General features: G+C 30.6%; 3 protein-coding genes across 3 annotated transcripts; 1 reads left to right on the forward strand and 2 right to left on the reverse strand.

The window, feature by feature from the left end:
- Positions 1-1,004: 1,004 nt before the first annotated feature.
- Positions 1,005-1,997, forward strand: LOC126676335 (uncharacterized). Its single transcript, XM_050370515.2, has 2 exons — positions 1,005-1,562; positions 1,630-1,997. Exons 1-2 carry the CDS (start codon positions 1,449-1,451, stop codon positions 1,834-1,836), a joined length of 321 nt encoding a protein of 106 aa, XP_050226472.1. The 5' UTR covers positions 1,005-1,448; the 3' UTR covers positions 1,837-1,997.
- A 143-nt stretch (positions 1,998-2,140) lies between these two features.
- Positions 2,141-4,309, reverse strand: LOC130015437 (uncharacterized). Its single transcript, XM_056105560.1, has 3 exons — positions 4,259-4,309; positions 2,856-4,196; positions 2,141-2,769 (listed from the first exon to the last, which is right to left on the reverse strand). The coding sequence occupies exons 1-3, from the start codon at positions 4,307-4,309 to the stop codon at positions 2,389-2,391; spliced, it is 1,773 nt and encodes a 590-aa protein (XP_055961535.1). The 3' UTR covers positions 2,141-2,388.
- Positions 4,230-6,783, reverse strand: LOC126676334 (uncharacterized). Its single transcript, XM_050370513.1, has 2 exons — positions 6,295-6,783; positions 4,230-6,163 (listed from the first exon to the last, which is right to left on the reverse strand). The coding sequence occupies exons 1-2, from the start codon at positions 6,341-6,343 to the stop codon at positions 4,488-4,490; spliced, it is 1,725 nt and encodes a 574-aa protein (XP_050226470.1). The 5' UTR covers positions 6,344-6,783; the 3' UTR covers positions 4,230-4,487.
- Between the last annotated feature and the right edge of the window lie 10,404 nt (positions 6,784-17,187).

The following is a 17,187-nucleotide window of genomic DNA, read 5'->3' on the forward strand; positions in this document are numbered from 1 at the left end:
ACAAATGAGCGTGGTCAAATGTTAGGTTACATGAAAAATGATGCACAAATGCTGACCCATTTCGTGATGTATATATATAGTAAATACTTTTTTTTAACCTCTAATCTACTCCAGAGTGAATACTAAATTAGTGTAAAGTTATCTTAAAAATCACACTCTTTAACTAGTTTTCAATTCAAATCTAAAAGAAAGTTGATAATCTTATAATTAATTAATGTGCAATAATGTTCGGATTGTATATAACCCAATAATACAAATTATCAGCATCTTCTAAAGAATATTTATACATCTGAACACAACAATGCAAGAAATATAGCTTTCTAATAAAGAATTTAATCCCTAAAAGTTTATATATGATTGTCATTTTTCAATTACAATCACTTAATCTCGTCGCCAACCGTTGCATTAGACTCGAATGTTTCAGACAAGAAAAAAAATGTCCCTTCTTACTTGCGACCAATTCATATGCGGTCAATAAATAAAAACATTAAGTGACAATAAATTTAATATATTCATTGAAATTTTATTTATACGATTAAACTTTTATTTAGAACTAGTTTTTTTGGCCACGTGCTACGCACGTTAACGATATCTATATGACCCGTTATTTAATATTATAATTGTATATTTTTTAATAATATATTATTAGTTAAATTTTATTAGATTTGTATTTTAATTTGTTTTGTTTAATTATTTTATAAAATTTCAATTTCTTTTATTGGAAATGTTAAAAAGTTAGAATTAAGTAATAGATTTAATTTTTGATATTGTTGTTATTAAACAAATTTATACTCCCTCCGTCCCGTTTAAGAAGTCCCATATTCTATTTTGTGATGTCCCATTTAAAAAGTCCCATTACTATTTTTAGAATATTTTTTCATTGAATACCCCATTTCACCCTTATTTTAGTTATCTTAAAAGAGTTATATGGAAAATTCCACTATCATTAATAGGGGTAAAACATGAAAAAACATGAAAAGACAAGAATAATTAAGGATATTAAACTCTGGGGGTCACTGTGTTTTTCCCTTATTTCAGAATGGGTACTAAATTTAAGATCGTTAAAAATTAGTTACCAAATTCCATTAGTATTTCTCAGGGAGGTGACTGAGGCCGAAACGCACGAATTAGCTGCGTTTTATCTGACGTGGCTCGCCTGAATTGGTACCCAGTCAGCCATCCTCCACGTCCCCACTCAAAGCTTGCCACCTGGAGCCACATCACCTTCAGCCAAACCCATATTGCAACGGTAATAATTAAACGGGTCATTTTTTTTAACAAATACCATTTACTTTCTTCAACAAATCCCATTTCCCCCATTAACGTTTCTCTTCTCTTCTTCCCTGAGCTCAACGAAACCCTTTTCTCATCTGAAACCCCTAACCTAAACCGCTGCAAATCTAAAAGCCCTAATTTGTTTTCTTTTCAATTGAATTGTAAAAGCTGAAATGGAGTACAAAATCTCAATTCCCAATTGTGATTGTAATCAACCGGCTGTTTTAAGAACATCGTGGACTGAGACTAACCCAGGAAGGCGTTTTTTTGGGTGTTATGCCTACCAGGTAATAGTTTAATTTAATTGGGATAATTTTTTATTGGGATTGATTCTTATAATTGTATGTGTTATAGTCTGTAGATGGCTGTGATTTCTTCTATTGGTTGGATCCACCCTTGTCTCATAATGCTAAAGCTGTCAAACTTGGGTTGCTGAGGAAGTTGGAGAAGGATGCGGATGCAAAAAACAAGAAGATGAAGAACTCAAGCTGCTGCTGTGGTCTGAAATATTTGATGGTTTTTGTGCTTGCATTTTGGCTTGGTAGATGCAGCTGCAATTAGGTTTCTGATGGTGTATTAGGCTGAAGTTGTTAGATTGATTGTGTATTAGGATGAGGTTGTTAGGTTGATTTTGTAATTGTCTGAACTTGTGTTAGTTGATGTAGTTTATGATGTATTAAGCAAATTCAAGTTGTTTGATCTGTGTTAATGAATATTTTGCAGTTTATGTGTATTAAGCAAATTCTGTGTTATGCTTCAATTGCCTATCTATAATTGTGTTGCACAACATATGTACCAATTACTGATACATCACAGAATATTTAACCATTTAACACAAATATGTAACAACTTTTTTGATTCTTTCATTGCAAAACAAATTGAAGAACATACATCAGAGAATCAAAGTTAAGCATACATCAGCATGGCTGTTTCAAAAAAGGAGGTGTATGTAACATTTACTCATACCACCATCCTATCAAAAAATGAGAGTTTCAATTATTACTCTCACACCAACTATTGCTTTGGTCCCCATTGCAATAAATTAATATTCCTAATAAAACAAAATAGAGTTATAATAATACTACTCACACACACCCAAAAAAGCTTGTCTCCTTAAGCATCTTTTGTGGCTCTTGTCTTCAAGGTTTTGTCCACTTGACCTGGTGGAACCCATGCTTTTCTTTTCGTTTGAACACCTCTTGTCCCAGTTAGAACCTTTTCTTTTCCTTTGGTAGCACTTGAAGCTGTGTTGGTAGCACTTGAAGCAGTTTTAGCACCACTTGATGCAGTTTTGGTGCCACTTGAAGCAGTATATGCAGACCTTCTGGTTTGCAGATCTGGCAACTTGAAGGTAGGTGGTTCAGGTGCTGGATCTAACTTTCTTCTCACAGGAAGCTTGTGAATTCTTGGTTGTTTGAAGGTAGGCGGTTTTTGGCTTTGACTAAGCCTCGATGCATAAGTCTCAACAGGCAGATCTGTGTTTCTTGTACAATTCTGCATTCACATAGCAAATAAAAGTAGTTATGAGTCATAAAAGATGTACACCACTGGGATATAAAAAAAACAGAAGGAAGACTTACCAATAAAACACTTTGTTGAGTTGGGATCTCATCTAGTCTAGTGGTAGGTTGTTGTTCCATGGCATCAGCAATTGCATTTACAACTTCATCAAGCTCCACATCCAGTAGAGCAATTGCATCATGGTGAGCCTGAGATCCAGCAAATTGAAAAGGAGTTGCATCATGATGTGCCTGAGATCCAGCAAATGGAAAAGGAGTTGCATCATGTTGAGCCTGAGATCCAGAAAAATGAGAAGGAGCTGCATCATGTTGAGCCTGAGATCTAGAGGAGCCACCAGTTGCAGGAGGAGCTGCATCATGCTGAGATCCATAGGAGCCACCAGTTGCCGGAGGAGCACATGAGCCACCAGTTGCAGCAGGAGCACATGAGCCACCAGTTGCAGCAGGAACAGAGGTGTCACCAGTTACATACACACACTTCCTCTTGTTGTGCCCCATTTTACCACACAATGAGCATTTCTTCATACGACCCCTCCTAGTTACTTGACCCCCTTTAGACAAACCACGCCTTAGCCTTTCCTGCTCATCCTCTTCCAGTCTCCTTAAAAGTTGTTTCCTACCTCTCCTAAAATTAACTGGGGCAGGAGGTATTATCTCTGGATCATTACTTTGTGGCCACAATTCTTTCCCATTAATGGGGCTCAGCAGGTGGGTATATGTTCTAAGATATGTTGACACTTTGTAGCAATCATGCAAATAGGTCTCTGGAACGGCATTGTTCTCATTCATTGCTGCTATGGCATGATGACAGGGTATGCCTGTCAATTGCCATCTCCTACAAGCACAAGTCATCTCTTTGAGGTCAACTACAAATTGCCCATCAGAACCAAACACCTGGTAGGTATCACCTCCATCAAATACACCTCTATAATACCAACTAATTTGCCTTGCCTTTTCTAGCTTTTTTAGAATCTTGGGACAGTATGGGGTCTTCAACTTAAGCATTGCATCTCTTTTTTGGTGAATCCTAACCATCAACTTTGTCCTAATCATCTCATTCATAGTTATTATCCCCTTAGTTCTAGCTTCAAGTATCACATGGTTAAAGCTTTCACATAGGTTGTTCAAAAGCATATCACATTTAAATTTTTCTTGAAAGTGTGACTTTGTCCATCTGCTAGGAACTATGTGAAACAAATAATCATATGCACCCTCAGAGATATCCTTTACAGCTAGCAAACTCTTATCAAATGCAGCAACATATGTAGATCTAGCACAAGCCCAAAGTGCATCCTTAAGAGCCTTTCCTTTAAATCTTTTCCTATAATTTGTGAGAATATGTCTAACACAAAAGCGATGTTCAGCATAAGGAAAGAGGGCTTCAATGGCAGGTATGAGACCCTAAACAATAAAACAACAATCACCAATCATTTATGCACTAGTCACATTTCAATGCTACTAACATTTAAAACTACTGCATTTCCTCCCAATTCAAACAAATCATAAAATGCCATACATGTCAAACAAATTACAATCACTAGTCACATTTCTATAATCACTAACATTTATACAATCAGTAGTCACATTTCAATTACACTAATCATTTATACAACAACACTAACATTCAAATGCCATACATGTCAAACAAATAACTACTACTAATATTGAAAACACCTGCATTTCATCCCAATTTCAAACAAAGCATAAAATGCCATACATGTCAATAAGTTTAAAAAGCAGTAATGATACCTTTTGCCTATCGCTCATGAAACACCATCCATAGCTATTGCAAATTTGCAAGTCATCAGCCAAAAGCCCAAGAAACCACATCCAGTTCTCCTTAGTTTCCCTGTCTACAATACACCAAGCTATAGGGTAGGTGCAATCATTAGCATCAATACCCACAGCTGCAAGTAACTGGCCACCATATAATCCTTTCAACCAACACCCATCCACTGAAATTACCCTCCTGCAGCCAGCCAAAAAACCATCCCTCAATGGTGCAAGACATACATACATTCCCACAAACACACCTTCTGCTCTCTTAAACATAATTGTAGAAGTTGGATGTGTCCTTATTAGCTCCAATCTATAGTCATTCAGCCTCCTCATTTGCTCTGTTTCATCACCATTGATCTCTAGTAGAGCTAAGAATTTTGACCTATATGCTGTTACCCTAGAAATATTAGCCTTCTGATTGCTCCTGACAGCTTGCATTATTCCATCTAGGCTCCAATTAGGGTCAGCCCTAAATTGCTCAAGATATTTTTTAGACAACCACTTGGGATTGACATGTCTGATGTTGTGATCTCTGGTACATTGATGCTCTAATTTTCCTGACTTGATCTGCACTGTGCTCACATCATCTTGCATAAGTGATGCCCAAATGTTGAATGGACATCCTTTCTTGCAGTAAGCCTTACATCTAGTCTTGTTATTAGGCTTAAACTTCATGACATATCTATTCCTAATCCCATAATTTCTCACAGCCTCTTTGAACTGACCAAAACTACTGAATAACATCCCAATTTCAAATTCTGGATTATCCATGTTCTCTTCATTGAACTCAGGAAACCTAGGCTTTATTGACTCATCATCACAGTCACTGTCTGAGCAAGAGTAAAGCTCATTTGAAACTGCATAGTCAGAATCACAATCTTCATTCTGACCCTCATTTTCAGCTCTACTTCCTTGAGCTACACTGCCTTGAGCTCTACTTCCTTGAGCTCTGCTGCCTTGACCTCTGCTGCCTTGACCTCTACTGCCTTGAGCTCTACTGCCCTGAGCTGTATTACCCTTAACTGCTTCACCCTGAGCTGCTGTACCCTCATTTTCTATAACCTGATCTGCTGTCCCCTCAGCTTCAGGCTCATTTGCACCATCAGTCTCATCTTCATGCACTAAATTCATTATACCTTCACTTTCAGAAATTTCCATCTCAACAGCAAGTTCATCTTCTACTTGCATATCCCCATCCCTATTCAAGCTGTGATCAGAACTGTAGTCAGAGTCCTCCAGACCACTATCAGAGTTGTATTCAGGTTCAGCTGCAATCTCATCAAACTTTTCCAACAAAGCATGTACATCTAACACAACTTCACCTTCAGCTAAACTAAGTGCCATAATGCGAACATCCTGGTCATTATTTAGAGGTATTAAGGCCACCCTATCTCCATCAAAAGCATGGTAGTACTTGTAGTTTTCAGCCTCCAACCCTAGCCCTAAACTGTTACTCTTACTAACAATATCATACATTGACAAAGTCGACGCAGTACAGTAATCAATGCATCCTATTATAGAGTGATCATAACGTTCAGGACACACTACAATTTTATGAATGCGAGTGCTGAAGTATTCAGAATCAGGGTCTACAAGAAGGTTATAAAATTAGGGTTAGAAGAAGAACTTAGGTACATAAATTACTTACATTAGGGTTAGAAGAAGAAGAAGAACTTAGGTACAAAATTAAATATATTCAAAGCATTAGATAAGAGCTTACCGTAAACTGGAGGAGCAAATCCATGGAGTCGAATGCATTGCTTGTCCATGTCTTTAACCAAGCTAGCCGTCTGAAATTAGGGTTTCGATCGTAGATCAATCAATTTAGGAGTAAGAATTCTGATTGAATGGGTTGAAAAATTAGGGTTCTATCAACAATGAGAGAAAAAACGAAGAAGGGAAATGAAATTAGGGTTCTTTAATTTTTGATTAATCTGATACAGGCATGACCCATTTTGTTTTGTTAAACCCGGGTTTGGCTGAAGGTGATGTGGCTCCAGGTGGCAAGCTTTGAGTGGGGACGTGGAGGATGGCTGACTGGGTACCAATTCAGGCGAGCCACGTCAGATAAAACGCAGCTAATTCGTGCGTTTCGGCCTCAGTCACCTCCCTGAGAAATACTAATGGAATTTGGTAACTAATTTTTAACGATCTTAAATTTAGTACCCATTCTGAAATAAGGGAAAAACACAGTGACCCCCAGAGTTTAATATCCGAATAATTAATGTTTTCTTAATCTGTGTGTAAAGTCAAATGGGACTTCTAAAGTGGGACGGAGGGAGTATTATTTTTCATTGTATATAACTAATAAATATCAAAAATATCAAAGCTTTAACACAAATATTATAATATAATTATTTAATATTAATGAAACTCGTCATATTCTTTTATATATAGTGATATATCTATGCTATTTTTATTAGAATTAGAAATTTAACTAATATTAATAATGATACCTTTTACGATTAGGAATTTAACATATAATGGTAGCTACTGCGATAATTATTTTTAATATGTTTTCTTTATGGATTAGGAATGCCATCTTTTTATTTGTTAAGTACAAATATTCTTATATGTCAAAATATGTAAAGGGTATTTTTGTCCGTGAATGGAAGTGTTCGCCCCGCGAATACACTTTTATATTTGTTATAGATTTGTCCGTGAATGGAAGTGTTCGCCCCGCGAATACACCTTTATATTTGTTATAGATATAGATCTGGTATGAAAATAAATGATATTTTAAAGGGTTTTTTACACAAATCACTCAAAATAGGACTTTGCTAACATTTATACCTCAGAAAAATTTAATATGCAACAATCTCTCAATTTTTTTAAAAAGTTTATGTATATACCTCATACCCCAATATAAGGAGATTTTTACAGAAAATAAGACACTTGTACCCTCACTAATAAACTGCAACAGAGCCTTCCATCACTTTCGTTGCCGACTTCATTCCACCATCACCGTTGAATTTTATGACATTGATTATTGTCGACGCTGCTTCAGCCGATGCCATTGGCGTTGCCACCGTCGCTTCGGCGGAGGTCGTTCTTGTTACCACCACCGCTTCGCCACTGATACAACTTATTTTGAATTTCTCTCCTAAATTACTTAAAAAAATCTTGAAATACTACATTCAAGCATGTAATTCTTTAGATCTTGACAAAGGTGGAAGATTCGGAGAATAGATTTGATTAGAAATCAATTTTAACAAGTTATGGAAGTGGATTAAGGAATCCATTTCCTTAATTTTAGTTGCTACCGCCGCCAACAATATCTTAATCACCAAAAGCTGTTTCTTCTACCTGCTTCTATAATTTTCTATTTCTTCTACTAAATGTTTTCTTACTGTAAAGATTGATTCTTATTTTCTTTATCATTTAAAATTGTTTATTTTGTTAAAAGTTATTCAAGATTTTTAATTGTCTGATTATGTTATTTAAACATATGTTATGGTTTTTTTAGTAGTTTACCCTATTAATAATCCATTAATTTCAAAATATTAATTCACAATCAGTAATATGATTTTTAAAAGTGTTTTCCTATCTTGTCAAAATTTAAATTAATTTATTATAATTATATTAATACTAGTGTAAATTTAAAATTAACTTAAAGTGTAATTAATTTGATGTCAATTAATCACATACGTGTTGAGTTTTAACCGTGGAGACTTTTTTATAAAAGTTTAATTAATCAATTGTGAAAGTTGAAATTTGGGATGAATAATAGACTTTATCTTACGTTGCATTTGCGCCATACACATTTAACTATTCCATTTTGCTAGTAGCTCCAAAAATCACCCAAAAATTCAGTATGTTATATTATTTTAGGTTCACATATGGTTCACATCAGGTTGTTTTTCAGTTTTGTAGACTGTTAATTACATTTCACTTAAATCAGTTATTCAATTTTTATAATAAAATATATCTTAAAATTCTCTATATATAAAATATCAAATAAGATTGTAAAGAGCAGCATGACAATTTTTATAAAAAAATGAATTAAAGTAGTTTAGTTGATATAGGTTTATATCAAGTTCACATCAAGTTGATTTTTGGTTTTATAGACTATCACATACATTTCACTTAAAAGAGATATTCAATTTGTATATTGCACTAAATCTCAAAATTTTATCTATATAAAATGTCAGTTAAGATCGTAAAGAGCAGTAAGATAAATTTTATAAAAAAAATTAATTAAGATAGTTCAGTTGATATAGGTTCATATCAGGTTCACATCAGGTTGATTTTTGTTTTAATAAAATATCAATTATATTTCAATCAAAAGAGATATTCAATTTGTATAGTATACTAAATCTCAAAATTTTATATATATAAAATATCAGTTAAGATGGTAAAGAGCAGTAAGACAAATTTTATACAAAAATGAATTAAGATAGTTCAGTTGATATAGGTTCATATCAGGTTCACATTAGGTTGATTTTTAATTTTATAGAATGTTAATTATATTTCACTTAAAAAAAATATTTAATTTGTATATTATACTAAATATCAAAAATTTATCTATATAAAATCGGTTAAGATGGTAAAGAGCAGTAAGACAAATTTTATAAATAAAATAAATTAAGATAGTTCAGTTAATATGAGTTCATATCAGGTTAACATCAGGTTGATTTTTGGTTTTATAAACTGTCATGTACTGTACCTTTAAAAGAGATTACTTAATTTATTTATTACACTAAATTTCAAATTTCTCTCTACATTAAATTTTCAATATATTAATTACATTAAATTTTTAGAGACCACAACAAAAAAAGAATTTATTTTTTCATATTCAACATCGTTATAATCATGGTACAAATGACTAATTTTAAAAATATTGATTGTTTATTCAAAAATAAATGACTATAAAGAGTTAAACTATTTTCCTCTATATAATATTGGGGTGTATTTGCCCTTTTTTAAAAATGAATAATGGAAGGTCTGGTTTAATTTTTTGTTTTTATTTTTTCTAGTTATTAGACCTTTTTATATTAACAGTTAAAAAACCATGCCACCATTAAATTCCTTAATTTTGATGTCAAAACAAGTGGAAAATTCACATTAGAAACAAAAACACTGTAATTCGCACATCTTTTTCTGTTTTACTTTTATAAACCCCTACTTTATTATCACCAAACTGTAAAAATAATAAACAAAAAGCAAGAGTAGAATCCAATCCAGAGAATTCAATGCCCATCCTATAATGAACCATCCAACAAAATTGCAGGAGTTAAACACCTAGCTGGGTTTAAATTAACTCACTTAATCACAGTGGTTGACACAATCGACACCACATATGCATTTAATATCATTATATAAACTATAATCACATATAACTCATACTAATACCTTCTGTAATCCAAAAGAACTGTCATAGCAATATGCATAACAAGGCATGTATATGAAAATTTTGCCATTAATGTAGTTTTCACTGTGAAAAATGAAGAAGAAGAAAAAAATAGGATAAATTATCCAATGTAATAGAAACACAATAAGCTAGATATACTATAGGGATAGAATAGGAATGACAAATATAAAAAGGTATGCATGAAAAGCATTTTTAAAAATTGAGAGATTTTTGCAAAAAATAAAAACCTGGGTCACTGACATAAACAATTGAGATTTTGGGGGATTCCATGTAACTTTCTCTATTTTAAAGTGTGAAACCCTAGATTTTTTAAATATTTCTCTCTCAACTTGGATAGCATGGATAAGACACAGTAATTCAAGAATAAACTCAATCAATTCACAAGAAAGTATCACCACTCTACAATAACATTACAAAAGAAAGAAGAAATAACCCTAATATTTATTTTCCTGCGTGATATTTTGAAATAATTGACTATTACTATCACATAAAAAAGAAAATCATAACTATTTAAAATTTCCAATCTCTTTCTTTTAAAAGATATTTAAAATCCAAGTCATAATATTAAGTAACGCATGTGGGTACACTCCATAAATCCTATACCATGATCTTTCACCAATCTATTCGCGTTAGTCTATGTCTATGGGTAAAAATCATTAACAGTCCCTCAATTTTCATATTTTGTCCATTATAGTGCCTGCACTTTAATTCAGAATTATATTTCTCCTAATTTTTAAATTGTAGATGCATTGCCTCTGAGTCTGAGGTCAGTTTACCTCGGTGCAGAGGAGGAACTAGAAATTCTACAATGAAAAATTCAGTTTGTTCTAAATTTTGCTTTGAAAAGCTAATTATACAAAAGTTAAATACAATAACCATATTTAAAAAAAATAACTAAAAGGATAATTTTGAGATTAAAAAAATTTGGAGGGCGGTGTCTATCTCGGCCCAAAAAGTTAGGTCCACCGCTTCCTCTGTGACTGTATGATCCAAACTCTCGTAATGTGGCTGATGGTTATATTTCTATCTAAACTGGAAAACATTATTTTTGCCACATGGCTCTATATATTCTTGATCCAAATAGAACTGCAACTTTGTTAAATTGTGTTGGGTATAAAATCGAGGTGACTTAAGGGACATTAATAGAGACACAAAATAGACTTTGAGGAAGGATATACTATTGAATTAAAATTTATGGATTACAATGCAAGACAAACATAATTTGAAGGACTGTCAATGAAAATTAGACGTTAGCCTATGTAAATCCATATTTATAGGCAACCCCAAAAGCCAAAAGGAATGATATGTATATGCACATTCCATGCACAGAATGGATCCAGCCATATCTTGGTGGATTTTTAGGGTTTCTCTAAGGGCAAATTGGTAGATAGAGACAAGAACCATAGTCTAAAAAAATAATATAAAAATAAAGTAAGATATGATGATATAGCTTGGGAAATAGTGGTGTAGGTGGTCCATAATTAAATTTTCCAATTTTAATTTGTATAGTTTAATTAATTCCCTTATATTCACGTCACAAGTGTATAACAACATTATCATTCTTTTTGGTAGATAATTCTTGCAACTTGCTAACAATGGCCGACTCTTTTTCTTTCGTTTGACTGGCCACGTCTTTTTCTTAGTAATCTTCTGCTAAGGTTCCTTGCAAGGTGTAATTTTTCAAAATAAGAAAATATTTGTTCTACTATATATTATTATTTATGCAAATAAATATTGTTAGGAAATTTTCAAGTATCTTACTGTTATTTTTGTCTATGAAATCAGTCACTAGTCATTAATATTATAATAATAAATTATTAGGAAAATAATATGGTTTATTAAATTTAACGGATTCTCTAAACTTTTGAATTATTTTATTTTGATCATATGATATCTTATTTTATTTTAATTTAAAATTACGTCTAAAATTACAAACAACATAATTTTTAGTGATATAAAATTATTCCATGACATGGTAAGATTTGATGGCCACATATACTAATTTGTCTTGAAATTACTATAAACTTGTTAATTATAAGACCAAATGTAATAAAAAAACCAAACCTTTCACAAAAGTCCTGACCTTTCAATTTTGTCGATTTTGACCAGAAACTAATTATTTGGTTTCACAAAAGTTCTGACCTTTCAATTTTGTCGATTTTGGTCAAAAATGGATTATTTGGTTTCACAACAATCCTGACCTTTCAATATATGTGCATGCCACGTAGGCGCCATATAGGCAAATTGAAATCAAATTCAGAGTTGGCCACAACTGAAACCAAATAATATGTTTTTGGCTAAAATCGACAAAATTGAAAGGTCATGACTTTTGTGAAAGTTTTATAAAAGATTTGACTTTTTTACGACATTTGACCTAATTATAACTGTCATAGTTTAGTGTTTAAATTAAAAAAATTTGAAAATCTTTTAGCAAAAAAAAAATATGTTTAATGGTGCGAAAAAGGCATTTTTTTTTACTTTTTGAAAACTTACCCATACAATTCAAAAATTATAAATATATCAATTTGGTCACTTCGTTGCATCCAATTTTTTAAAATCGATTTAACATTTTTAAAATTAATTTTTCCAAATTATGTGTCATTTCAAGTGCCAACTTTTCTTCTTTTTAATTTTTTTTAAATTATACATTCAATTGCTAAGTAGGCACAACTAAATAAATTTTGAAAAATTAAAAAAAAATTCAAGTGAATTGATCAATTAGGTATATATTTATAATTTTTGAGACATTTGAATTGATTTTTAAAAAACTTTGAAAAAGTTTAACTTAATTTTTGACACCATTAGGCCAATAAAACAATAATAAAATTTAATGACCATAAAGATTTGACACTTAATTTTAAGGCGTAGGTGAGTTGGTAAGACGTTCTTTTGGCTTAAATGAGGTTGTGGGTTTGAACCCTACTCATGTATGTAGCCGTTTAAAACTTGAGACTAGAGTTTTGCCTCCCATAAGAAACCCATTCGGCTCCAATGATAATTAGTCTGAATGTAAAAAAATTAAAGATACCGTTTCATAGTTGGAATCCGTTCAAAATACCTCATTTACTTGTACCAAAAAATGAAAATTTGATACCATATATCCAAGGTGAATCATAGGATGTTCTTCCTCTTTAGTTTTCAATGTCCATAGAATTTTATACATATCAATAATAGTTATTAGTTCTATTATCTCTACTTTTGAAAAAAATACCTAATAACTTAAACTTTTGGATTTAAATGATTAGTTGAAAGGTCAATAATTAATTCAGTATAAGCATATTATTTGACAAGCTCAGAATGCCTTATTATTCTTTTGATGTTTTGTTTTTCTAAGGAAAGAGATTATTATCATTTTTTTCTTGATAATTGACACCGACTAAAATTGAAAATGTAGCGTGTGTATGTATATGATTATAACATCATAGATTTGCACCCAATTGGTAAAAAAATAGTATGTCCTCATACCTGTTTACTTATACATTTATTTATTTTTGCATGTGAAAGAATAAGTTCATTAATTAATGTAGAATCAGGTCACTATTTGAACGAGTGATGATGAATTTTCAATTAAATTACGAACGTTAATTACTTTCTATAGTACTGCTATATTTATATAATCTAAAAAGTTCATGATAAATAATTTTAAACTAATTATATATATATAAAAAAAATTAAACTCCAATATTTAAGTGAATTATATTTTAAAAGGATAAATTGTGTTGGAAGACCTGATATAATTACAGAAATGTTAAATGAGTTATAAGTGGTGATTAATAGTACCTTAGCACCAACTAATTGATTTTGTATAACATGAATCCTAATTATACTATTAATTATTGGCAAAATGACTTTATTTATCAAGAAATTGACGTGTTTGCTAAATATACCATACTTTTTAAATTTTATCAGTTTGATCCATCATTTATTTAATTATAATGTATATTCTTAAGACTGATTTGGAGATGGTGTGGACATAATATATTGTACGTCTATATGTAGAAACTTCATTCTAATTACTTTATGTATAATAATATTGCATCACGTCAGTTTTAAGGACAAGTCCGTTAGGCATAGGCCACTAAGGCCTATGCCAAGTTTCCCAAGTTTTAAAGGGTCCTAAATTAATTCAACTCCTTAATAATAAGGGTGTAGTTTCTGACTAATACAACCAAAATAATATTGAAAAGCATAATATTGTGTTTTTTTAATTAATAACCCTAATTATTATTAAATGAGATTTTACAAAAAAACCGAAATATTAAATTATGATTAAAAAGTATAAGGATGTGTTAGAAATTGCCACCATTAATTTATAGCTATTTTAATGGTTAAAAAATTAACAACGAATTTTTTTTCAAGTATTTCATCTAAAATGAGTCAATATTTCTTTTTAATTCTATTTAAAAAAATTGATATATGTACAGATAATATAGAAACAAAATAAATAAAGCGATAAATAAGCTTAATTGGACAGGTGAAAATGACAGATAGAATTATTAATTTTAAATGTATGTGGTATATAATTAATATATTGTTAATCATAGGGCCTCATTTTATCTAAGGCCGACCTTACTTAAAGATCATTGATATATTTGACAAATCAAAAAGATACTGAATGAAATTTAAAAACTTACAAATTATAAGTAGATTTAATTAACATTCTAAAAATATAATAAATACATTAATTTTTTTTATTTGATACAATATATTCTCAGAGTCCATGAAAATTTTATTTGGAATTAGAGAATTAAAAGGTTTAACCTTAAACATTCCTAGCCTATCTTGAACCTTAATAAGAAAAGCAAGAAGTTTTAGGATAGTTCAGATTCAGTTGCATTTATGGGACAAGAGACTGTTGGAAAATTTCATATATACCGAATAATATAAAGTAAGAGTTTACAATACTAGTAGCAAGGAGTCGATTGATTTCTTGCAAAAATAATCAAATAATCTTTGGAAGAGTTGCTTATGGAGCAATTTTTGATAATGTGGAGTATCATGCAAATATATGAATTAAGTAAATAAGATTACAGATAAGGTTTCCAAGTGGGGAAGTGGCGGTCATGTTTATGAGCAATTGGGGTATGCAGTAGTACGTAGTCTTATAGGTAAGCCCTAATATATATTCCTTTAGGGCATGATCGATGAGTGAGTAGGGACCAATTATGGCACATTCTGCAATCTATGTAATTGATATAATTGTAGATGAAAGCCCACACGACTTTGCAATTTGAACACTAAATTACACTAGTGCTATACTATATCGATAATTAAAAAGCTCGATAGCAAAAAAAAATCCAAACCTTTACGACTTATTGCAATTATATCCAAACTTTTTAATTTTTGCAATAATATCCAAATTGCATTATTTTATTGCAATAATATCCAAATTGTACTTTTTATGTGAATTTTTTTTGAGTTTTTTGCCATCTTTTAGGGACTTTTACTATATTATTATACATCAAAACATAATAATAGCATAATATCTTAATTGAAAACAACAAGTTTAGCCATCAATTTGACTATTATTACTACAAAAAATGCAATTGGATATTATTGCAACAAAAAAAATGCAATTTGGATATTATTGCAAAAATTAAAAAGTTTGGATATAATTACAACAAATCGTAAAGGTTTGGTTTTTTTTTACCATTAGGCCTAATTAAAATTATCATCTAATTACCATTTTCCTAGTGAGATTGTTTTCCATGTAATTTTATTTTTATGGGAGTTTTGTTTGGATTGTTTTTCCTTTAACTTTGTTTTTTTTTTTGGCAAAATGAAGTTTTCTATCCACAATTCTAGCACAAATTTGATTTATATAGTAAAGTTCATAAATTTTTGGTATTAAATTTTGGTATTAAAGTTCACAAATTTGATTTCTATCCACGTAGATGAAGTCTTTTTGCAATGTAACTTTTGGTATTAAATTTTTTGCATCACCAAACTTTTATATTATTTTATTTTAGTCACAAATTTGATTTATATAGTAAAAGTTCATAATTAATTAACAAATAGTAACAGATTTTATTAGTGATTTCATATTAGATTGAGTTTATGTATAAATCGAATCATATCACCTCATGGAACAACGTAATTTTATTCTTACACCAAAATTAAAATTTAGCTACTGGAAAATTTTAAATGCTTCATTGATATAGGGGTAAATATAAGGTTGTAGCCACATGGACTCAATTTGACATAATTATTTTTAAAAAACTACCCATTATATGTTTAAGTTATTTATTAAAATATTATGATCAAAATAAAATAACATGAAAATGATCCTGAAAATTATTATATCCATATAACTCTCCTTTCTTTTTTCTTTGTATTATCTAGGAGTAGGTATAAGCATAAATTAATCATATCTTCGCCATTATTTTGATACTCCAAAAACAGACTAAAACAAAGATATTAATTGGTGAAGACTGAAGTCCCTGTGTATAGGCTTAATTAACATCGCTTGTACATGATCAACAAATAATTGTTTTCGCCAATGAATTATATATAAATATAGAGTAATATTCTGTTAAAATCATAAATCTTATATCTCTCATAAACGCCAATAATAAAAAAAGAAAAATAAATAATTGCTTTCAGTTTTATATAAAATCTCCCGGCCTCCATAATGAGAGCCTCTTGGTAGGCGGATTTACTAAATAAAATTTAAAAAGAGAAAATAAGTTATCCACATTTACTGATTTACATTATTATTTTTGCATCATTTGTTTTTCTTTTTAAATTTATCCTTTAGTTTGAATATAGTTTTTATGAAATTATGAGAATAATTTTAAAATGATAACATTTTGAAATAATTCGCCGAATTTAAAAAAAATGAATATCAAATTTCCCACTTAGAAGGTGAGATTTTAAATAAAAAAAAATACAATTCTTATAATATAGTATTGTTTATCAAACAATAAATTTAAATCCATCAATCAAAATGTCTTTGTTGATTTGAAATTGTTTACTTTTATAAAAGAAATAATGGAGAGTTAGCATAACCAACTAATTAATGAGAGCTTGATTAGTTTTCAGGGTTATGGACAATAGCTCCAAATTATTGGTCAATAAAAAATACTAATAATTTTGACATTTTTATAAAGTCAATGGAAATGCAAAACCATCAAAAAGAGAAAAAACCAGTTTATATGAAAAAGGATCAGACTTACACAACAGCAGCTTTTGAAATGGTCTTCTTCTCCATTATTATATATATAAAAAAAACCCGCTCTTATT

The sequence above is a fragment of the Mercurialis annua genome, linkage group LG4 (assembly GCF_937616625.2).
Source record: "Mercurialis annua linkage group LG4, ddMerAnnu1.2, whole genome shotgun sequence".
NCBI lineage: Eukaryota > Viridiplantae > Streptophyta > Magnoliopsida > Malpighiales > Euphorbiaceae > Mercurialis > Mercurialis annua.